The sequence below is a fragment of the Sinocyclocheilus rhinocerous genome, unplaced genomic scaffold (assembly GCF_001515625.1).
Source record: "Sinocyclocheilus rhinocerous isolate Xijiao unplaced genomic scaffold, SAMN03320098_v1.1 scaffold2468, whole genome shotgun sequence".
Taxonomy (NCBI): Eukaryota; Metazoa; Chordata; class Actinopteri; order Cypriniformes; family Cyprinidae; genus Sinocyclocheilus; species Sinocyclocheilus rhinocerous.
The window spans coordinates 139,961-150,226 of NW_015655382.1; the positions used below are offsets into that span (position 1 = coordinate 139,961).

The window sequence follows — 10,266 nt, forward strand, 5'->3', positions numbered from 1 at the left end:
GACTTGCCATAATTGATGGAACCATGAATTCTGCACTCTTATCATAAAATTCTGAAGGAGAATGTCCGGCTGTCACTTTGTGACCTCAAGCTCAAGCGCACTTGGGTTATGCAGCAGGACAATGATCCCAAACACACCAGCAAGTCCACCTCTGAATGGCTCAAGAAAAACAAAATAAAAGTTTTGGAGTGGCCAAGTCAAAGTCTGGGCTTAAATCTGATTGAGATGCTGTGGCATGACCTTAAACAGTCCATTCATGCTCAAAAACCCTCCAATGTGGCTGAATGAAAACAATTCTGCAAAGAAGAGTGGGCCAAAATTCCTCCAAGTGGAATGCCTGCACCGCCTTCTGATTGGAAAAAATGCCCCATCATCAGTCTTCCTGTAACATAAACCTGTGCGGATGGCGTGGGGCTGGACGGGTGTCACACTACAGGGACAAATATAGAAATGAGAATTCATCTAAACATTGTCTCACTTGGGGGAGAAGGTTTAACAAGAATGGCAGGAGAGACGTGAGGTCACTAAGAGACGTGGGCAAGGGCCGTGTGTTGTCTGTCAACAGTGGGAATGCTGGGAAGTGTGGCCGAGTGGGGTGTTGTCTATTCCTGGTGTTTTCCATGCTTGGAGACTTGTCGTCGGACTATTATGTGTCTGGTTGCCATTTTTATGACAGTATGGACAATGCGATTGAGTACAGGAAATGATGGAGAGGAGGAGGGGCTTAACGTGTGGAGTTACCTTCAAATATTTGCCCCATTCATCTAGATGTGCTATTCTTCACGTTCAACTTCAAATTGTTGTTCTACCATGACAGTAGTTGGCCTAAAAGAAAAAAAGAGACAGTAAAATAAGTAAAGCACTGCTGAGAATGCAACACATATAAAACATTTTAAAATGAGCCATATAGTGCTAGATTTCCATATTTGCTAAACAAAAATTGGTATATTCCGATATATTCTGATTTTTAAATATATTTTTCATATATACAAAAATATCCATTATAATTATTTCTTAATATTTTTCATACATATAAAATGTATTACAAGATTAGAAATGTATTTTCTTGCTTCAATTTTGTAGTATATTTTTGCAGGATTGCAGGATTCAGTTTGAAACACCATGCTGTCTACAACATATATGTAGCATATATTCTGCAAATATTTTCGTCTGAGAAAATCTTTTTTCTCATATGAGAACTAAATCATTCATGTCCAGCAGTAATCTGAGCAATTTGGGAATTAAAAATATGCTTCATTTTATGTATTTAATCTCTGAGTGCTTCACATCTTGTGATGATATTTTATTACTTTTATCCTTCTTGCCAGTAGTTAAGCTAAAGCTCCACAAATTAGCTTATCTTACAAACACATCATGTAATGTTACCCTCGAGGTAAAGGAGACTGCATCTAAGCGGAATGAATTAAACCAGAATTTACACTCACATCTATCAAAATACAGAAGCAGCTTTAGTATGCGTATGAGAGAAAGACAAAAACTGAGAAAAAACACCATCGTTTGGGTCAACACATGCAGGATTACTTGGCTACTTTTTTTATCCAAAGCAAACACTGTGATGGTCAAACATGAATATTTAAAAAAAAAATGAAAAAAGTATATAAAAGGAGGAAAAATCATGCTATGGGTTAACTGTCCTTCACTCAAGAAATATACATCCCCAGGCACTGTGTTGAATTATTCATTCAAATTTGTCCAAAAAAAAAAGGGGGTAGAGGGGGAAAAAGAGAGAGATATTGATGGAGGCTTGGCTTTAATGACCTCATTAGGTGTGTGGTTTCCACTAAGGGCAGGATCTGGACTGCAGGTAGAGTTTTTGGGGGATACTTGACCCCTGAATGATTTTCTGTCACTTTATTATAAACAAGAAGAGATCAACGCACCTCCCCATTTCTGCACATGCAATCAACTGGCATGAAAATGTGTTGAATGCAAATATAAATATGCTCAGAGGCGATCGTGATAAGATAAAGATGGACAGGAAGGAGTCAAGAGAGTCTTAGAAACCCGTTTGGCTGTTCAGAATTGATTCGCCTCTCAAAATTATGGTTTTCCAGACACTTTTTTCCAGAAATTAAATAGATAGATAAATAGATAGATAGACAGACAGACAGACAGACAGACAGACAGACAGACAGACAGACAGACAGACAGACAGACAGACAGACAGACAGACAGACACCAATGGCCAAATTGCATGTCGGTGTGAGTTGAAATAACTGTCTATATCAGCGATACAGAGAACATTGTTGATATACAAACTGTAAACAAAGTAGCGCTTGCCTATCATTTTGAATATGAATCATGTTGATCAATTGGTCTTCACTTTCTTCATTAGAGGCCAATATTTGTGTATTGGAATATTCGGGTAAGATGTAAAGTTAGAAGAGCATTGTATGTGTGCCCTCATGACTTTGTCATTTGCTTGCTTTCGTCATTTGCATTTTTCTTCTCATCCACTGGTTTGCTAAGCTGAACAGCTAATCAGAGTGGTTTCTCGAAAAACCGCTGACAGGGTCCAACTAGTGCCAAGGTGTTTGGTCGACTTTGGCCTCTGGCCGACCTTCAACTTGGTGTGTCACGACCTTTTTCCTTAAAACTTAACCCTAACCATGAGTCTAACCTTAAAATCCGATTTAACCAGTGGCAGCAGTGTGCAAATCAACAGTAAACTGAGCCGGTGGTAGGAGCTTGAGTGTTAGCAGTACATGACTCTTTGAACTGAGAAACACTATTAGACAATAAACCAAATGAATAACGAGTAAAATGCAAATTGCAATGTCTTTTTGTACTTCTTAATATATGCAAGTGTTTTAATGAACTTTCAATGAATGGACAAAAATGATGAGAGAATATTAAATCATCTTTATTTGTGTTCTGAAGATAAACAGAAGTCTTATGCCTTTTACAGTAAACGGACGGAGGATAGACAGACAGATAGATAGATAGATAGACAGACAGACAGACAGACGGAGGATAGATAGATAGATAGATAGATAGATAGACATCAAGAGCCAAAAGGTAGACAGACAGCCAGACGGAGGATAGACAGACGGACGGAGGATAGACAGACAGACAGATAGACAGACAGATAGATAGATAGACAGACAGACAGACAGACGGAGGATAGATAGATAGATAGATAGATAGATAGACATCAAGAGCCAAAAGGTAGACAGACAGCCAGACGGAGGATAGACAGACGGACGGAGGATAGACAGACAGACAGATAGACAGACAGATAGATAGATAGACAGACAGACAGACAGACGGAGGATAGATAGATAGATAGATAGATAGATAGACATCAAGAGCCAAAAGGTAGACAGACAGCCAGACGGAGGATAGACAGACGGACGGAGGATAGACAGACAGACAGATAGATAGATAGACAGACAGACAGACAGACGGAGGATAGATAGATAGATAGGCAGGCAGGCAGGCAGGCAGACAGACAGACAGATGGATGGAAGATAGACAGACAGACAGACAGATAGATAGATAGATAGATAGACGGACGGACGGACGGATAGATAGATAGATAGAACTGTTGATGAAGCCATTTTATTTATTACCTTCCAAACACAGAGTTTTATCATGATCATTATCGTGGGTTCAGCCCACACCCTGAACCTGCGAGCTCCTGACAGTGATTGCGCCAAAAGATAAGCAGATGTAAATATATTTTCCCTTACCTTAAGAGCAGGCAGAGTGCCTTTCAGCTAGCATTTGTAACAAGAAGCGTTTGCCCCAGCTTCTCGTGTTTATTTCATCACACCTAAGGCGTTTTATACCCTCCCTCCCCGCGTCAAGTGCGCAGCATCTAAACCATCCTTGGGCGACCGGGACGTCTCTTCTACCTGCTCAGCGCCGCTATGACGGGCCTACATTTGACTTAATATATCCCCAACTGTACCAGTCCTGTTTAATTCTCTTTCATAGCGGTCAGAGGTGACCAGGGACGAGCAGATTGAGCCCTCCACGTCCCTCCTGGCTTTACATGGCTTAGTCAGGAAGAACAAACAAGCGATGAGCTCATTGATATGCAATGTTAAAGAGAATAAAGTTTAGATGGATCACTGTTGCGATTGATTTTGCATCCAAAAGCTCTCAAAATTTCTCCGAACCACCTAAACAGAAGTAAAACGCATTGAGTAAATATTATCACCAGTGACCAGGTGGACATTGGCCACAAGCAGAGCTTCAGGGGCCGGATTAGATGAAAAACGGGTGTTTGGAGGTCAGCGGAGTTCATGCACCGCCCCACTTCCTGATTGGTGCGAATCTGGAAGAAGTTAATGATGAATAAAGATGAAATTTTGACATGCTTGACTGACTATATGATTACAGCACGCTGTAAAGCCAAAGGGAGGGAGATGTTTTGCCCTTTGAAACTCTTTGTACACGGTCATAAACTTTTGCAAATACACAATACTGTCCTGAATCGCCCTGCTTTTAAACAATATTTGTTTCTGATTAGCTTCCAACAGGAAGTCATTCATTACACTGACATCAGCCGGCTAGAAATGTCAATGGATTCATCATTTGCCTTTCAAATTTGGTATTATGATTTAACTGCACATTGATTAAACTATTAGTGGTGAAATTCCATATCCTTGTATATCTTTATATGCAATATGCATACTAACAAATTGTAATCAATATGCCATTACTGTAGTGAGCTGATGAACAACTTTGTGTATGGCGAATGCAGTCTTGCTATATTTGTGCATCCATGTCAGTGTACAAATGAACCTCACAAGGGCTTTGGGGGGTTGCCGGCATGAATTTCTCGTGGAATGATCTTTTTTTCACTTAGAAAATCCTTTCTAATTAAAAAGCATCCCAGCATATCACAAGGCGAGGGGTGGTGCTGGGGGTGTCTGCGAGTGGATATGTGGGGTCGTCTAGCATGAGCGCTAGTCAAATGAACAATGTATTCCTCAGGACCTAAGGGTTTAGAGGCAGGCTACATCCCGGCCCTAGTGCACACTAAGGCTGTTTCATGAAGAAGAAAAAAAAAAGAGAAAAAGTTGATAATTAGTCCCACAGTGGCTAAATGTTGAGATAGAAAATAAGAGTGCTTACCATGCGATGCTTCAACCTGACTGGATAACTGCTGCTTGTACGTTTTTCCTGCTTTTTTTGGTATCTGTCAGCAGGGCATGATTAAGCATCTCTTGTCGTGGATAAATTAAACAAACACGTTAATTCTCTCCTCACAACCTGCCTCTCTTGCTCGGGGCGGAAGAGATCAAGCCATTGTCATCGATCAGTCGACTCTTTTAACCCCTCCCCGTGCTTCGAAATGTTCAAACGCGGCCCCACAATAATTAGCTATTAAAATTGGACTTTTTTATTGTAATGTCTTTCTTTAATTAGTATGGAAAAATGAAAGAGCCACAACTTGCAGAAATTTGGAATGAGAAACCATAGTAACTACACTTGGAAATTCAGCAAATCGGGTCATTCAGTTAAGAAAAATGATTCTGCAAGTTGACACTCAGAACAGACAGACAGACAGACAGATAGAGGCAGGCAGACAGACAGACAGACAGACAGACAGACAGGCAGGCAGGCTTTCTTTAATTAGTATGGAAAAATGAAAGAGCCACAACTTGCAGAAATTTGGAATGAGAAACCATAGTAACTACACTTGGAAATTCAGCAAATCGGTCGGGTCATTTAAGAAAAATGATTCTGCAAGTTGACACACAGAACAGACAGACAGACAGACAGATAGAGGCAGGCAGACAGACAGACAGACAGACAGACAGACAGGTAGGCAGGCAGGTAGGCAGGCAGACAGACAGACAGACAGACAGACAGACAGACAGGCAGGCAGGCAGGCAGGCAGGCAGACAGACAGATAGATAGATATAGGCAGACAGACAGACAGACAGACAGATAGATAGAGGCAGGCAGGCAGGCAGACAGACAGACAGATAGATAGATAGATAGATATAGGCAGGCAGGCAGGCAGACAGACAGACAGATAGATAGATAGATAGATATAGGCAGGCAGGCAGGCAGACAGACAGACAGATAGATAGATAGATAGATATAGGCAGGCAGGCAGGCAGACAGACAGACAGATAGATAGATAGATAGATATAGGCAGGCAGGCAGGCAGACAGACAGACAGATAGATAGATAGATAGATATAGGCAGGCAGGCAGGCAGACAGACAGACAGATAGATAGATAGATAGATATAGGCAGGCAGGCAGGCAGACAGACAGACAGATAGATAGATAGATAGATATAGGCAGGCAGGCAGGCAGACAGACAGACAGATAGATAGATAGATAGATATAGGCAGGCAGGCAGGCAGACAGACAGACAGATAGATAGATAGATAGATATAGGCAGGCAGGCAGGCAGACAGACAGACAGATAGATAGATAGATAGATATAGGCAGGCAGGCAGGCAGACAGACAGACAGATAGATAGATAGATAGATATAGGCAGGCAGGCAGGCAGACAGACAGACAGATAGATAGATAGATAGATATAGGCAGGCAGGCAGGCAGACAGACAGACAGATAGATAGATAGATAGATATAGGCAGGCAGGCAGGCAGACAGACAGACAGATAGATAGATAGATAGATATAGGCAGGCAGGCAGGCAGACAGACAGACAGATAGATAGATAGATAGATATAGGCAGGCAGGCAGGCAGACAGACAGACAGATAGATAGATAGATAGATATAGGCAGGCAGGCAGGCAGACAGACAGACAGATAGATAGATAGATAGATATAGGCAGGCAGGCAGGCAGACAGACAGACAGATAGATAGATAGATAGACATAATACATAAAATGACAGACAGACAGAAGGAACGGTAGATAGAGCGACTGATAGACAGCCAGACAGACTGTTCAAGTTTTTCCGCCACTCTTGCTCTGTACTTGAGAGGCTTCCTTAACATCTCACCCTCAAAAACAGCTTGACTGACAGGTCTGTGTTTGTTTACCGCTTTTCGCGAGGGCTAAAATAACCCGTCTGGAGCTGGAGATTTGTAATTGGTCATCTTCTGGTTAACCCCTCCCCCTTCCTTGTCCTGATTGTGCCTGCTGGTGTCACCCAGGGGTCAAACATCCTCACCAGCGCCATGAAGGACTCGCAGCTTGTTCTACAGACCTCATTACATTGCTGATGGAGTCACTTCCCGTACACCCCCTTTTTTTTTTGTCGGCCGAGGCAGTCTCGATTATTTTTAGGGGAAAAGAGAGCAGGCAGAGAAGGGTCAGCTGGCTCATTAGACATTTAGGGGAAAAGAGAGCAGGCAGAGAAGTGTCAGCTGGCTCATTAGATATGGCTGGGTGGGTCTGAGTGCTTTCACAATCGTTCGGACCCCAGCAGTCTCCATTAGGAGGGACTACAGCGGGGTGACCACGCTCCCGTTCAACCCCGGGTCAAAGGGATAAATAAAAGATCACATGAGGTGGCCCCTCAAAACCTGATTAAATAGAGCCACACGTCAGGGATTCATTAGCAGCTCCTACCGCCACAGAAGCATCTGAAACACAGGAACACATGCAGCTCACCGCAACACATTAACACGCCATAAATTAAAGACATGACAATCAAAAATCTGATGAAAAACTAAGAGGCATTTGAGATCTTAAGATCTCCCTGGAGGTCTGTTTCCCCCAAATTAATTTGCTTTCTCATCAAAATCTCCAGAGATTTTAAGCATGGAATAAAAAAATATATGTACGCTACCATTCAGTTTGGAATAATTACAGTTTCTTTATGTTTTTGAAAGAAGTCTTTTATGCCCACAAAGGCTGCGTTTATTTGATCAATAATACCACAATGCAGTGCAATATAATGGGCAATATTATTACCATTTAAAATAACATGTAAAAATGTAATATATTCCTGCAATGCAAAACTGAATTTTCAGCATCATCATTCAGAAATCATTCTAATATGCTGATTTGGTGCTTTAAGAAACATTTGTTTTTATCATTGTCAATGATTAAAACAGTTGTGCTGCTTAATATTTTTGTGGAAACCATGATACATTACAGTATCGAAAAAAATACAATTGAATGAATAATTTTATTCAGCTAGGATGCATTAAACAGACATTTTCTAATGTTAGAAAAGATTTATATTTCAAATAAATGCTGCCTTTTTTTTCGTTCATCAAAGAATCTTGAAATCCTGGTTACTGGTTTCCACATAAATATGAAGCAGCAGCAGCATCTGTTTTCATCATTGATAACAATAATAAGAACCATTATTAATAACTGAACTCCAATAATAATTGAGCACCAAATCAGCATATTACAATGATTTCTGAAGGATCATGATGTGACACTGAAGACTGGAGTAATGGATCACAGGGATAAAATACATTTTACAATATATTCAAATAGAAAACAGCTATTTTAAATTGCAATATTTCTTCACAGTATTACTGCATTTTCGCTCAAATAAGCACAGCCTTGGTGTGCAGTCTTGGACTTCAAGACTGGTTTTCTGATTCTGATTATTAAAAAAAAAAAGTGTATATAATCACCCACATTTTAGTAACCCCAAAATTGTCTTTATCTCACCTTTCTTCAGACGTCAAGAACCTGGAGAACTTCCACCTGGTGGAGAGCGTCCAGGAACAGGTCAACGCGGCGCTGCTGGACTACGTCATGTGCAACTATCCTCAGCAGATGGACAAGTTCGGCCAGCTGCTGCTGCGGCTGCCGGAGATCCGGGCCATCAGCCTGCAGGCCGAGGAGTATCTGTACTACAAACACCTGAACGGTGACGTGCCCTGTAACAATCTTCTTATAGAGATGCTGCACGCCAAACGTGCCTGAGGACCGGCGGCGAGCCTTTCGTCTCCACACATCGCACACACTGCTCCCAGCACCACCTCAGTCCAGCGTCATCACCAGACATAGCCTTCGACCGATGCACACTCACTGCATGGGTTTGTGCTGGACCGGACACTTTGGATCTGAGAACCCCATAGCGAGGGTTTGGCGAAGGGCAGATGCATTTCTGGAAAAGAAGTGAATGAATCCAGAGTTATAATGACCTCTTGGCTGCGGATTTGTCGTAGTATTGTCGAACCATGACTGTCAGTCGTTATTTGTTGTGTGTGCAGCTGATCGAATCGTCCACCTTACACTCAGACTTGAGGTGGCGGGTTTAAGATTACTGGGAAAGGACTGGGCGCTCTTTGAAGACTGGTTTGCCAGCATTGACCCAAAGTTTCCATTAGGACCTGGCCATGTGGCCATCCTCTGTCTGTTTTAAGGCACACAAGCTGGGCCGGAGCCAGTAGGCGGAGGTAAGATGGACAACCAGCCATTGCCCGCATCTGCCCCAACTAAGACTTTATTCCAACCCCTCACCAAAAAAAACCCTCTCTTTTCAAATGGGCAGCCATTTCTTCTTCTTTGTCACTCTGAGGCTGCTTTTACCAATATTTTCTCACCGAAAGTGGAAAAGGATGAATATCACAAAATCTGCCAAGAACACGTCCGGGTCATATTTAATCTCAAAATCATAAGAGAGAAATGAGAAATTATTGATGTCTAATATTTGGTCCTATAGCACGAAAAAACTAATAAATTATTCTGAACACTGAATAAAAAGTAATTTTGTAGGTAAATGTGCTAAATGCTGTCATGAAAGTTAGAAATAAATAATTATTAGCGATTTTATTATTAATTTGTTTGACTGAAAAAATTAATTTTGGAGTTAAATGTGCTAAATTGTCATGGCAATTCATAAAAATATAACAATTCACAATAAAACAGAATTTGGGGAATAAAATTCTAAATTGTTATAAAAGTAAGAATTAATAATCATTAACAATTTTATTATGAACCGAATTAAAATAATTAATTTTAAAAAGAATTGTGGACAGAAATGTGCTAAACTGTCATGACATAATAAAAATTGAATACATCATTCATAATAAAATAAAAATTCTGGTTGTAAAAATACTAAATTGTCATGAAAATAAGAATGAATAATTAGTAACAATTTTATAATTAATTTAATGAAAATAATTCATATTAAAAATAATTTTTGAGGTAAATGTGGTAAATTGTCCAGACATAAACATTTAATAGATAATTCATAATAAACTAAATTCTGGGAGTAAAAATGCTTAATTGTCATGGAAATGGGAATTAATAATTATTAACAATTACCAAATTAACGCAACTATAAAACCTTAATAAAAATATTTTCTTATTTTTTTTATTTGTGGGATGCATTGT

At 40.4% G+C, this 10,266-nt stretch overlaps 1 protein-coding gene across 1 annotated transcript in view; it reads left to right on the forward strand.

Moving 5' to 3' along the window:
• nr5a2 (nuclear receptor subfamily 5, group A, member 2) overlaps nucleotides 1-9,684 on the forward strand; it is a 58,138-nt gene extending 48,454 nt beyond the window's left edge. The window contains exon 8 of the mRNA XM_016524902.1: nucleotides 8,603-9,684. Coding sequence (XP_016380388.1) covers nucleotides 8,603-8,850 — 248 coding nt within the window. The 3' untranslated portion in view covers nucleotides 8,851-9,684. The remainder of the gene's footprint in view (nucleotides 1-8,602) is intronic.
• The last annotated feature ends 582 nt before the right edge of the window (nucleotides 9,685-10,266 follow it).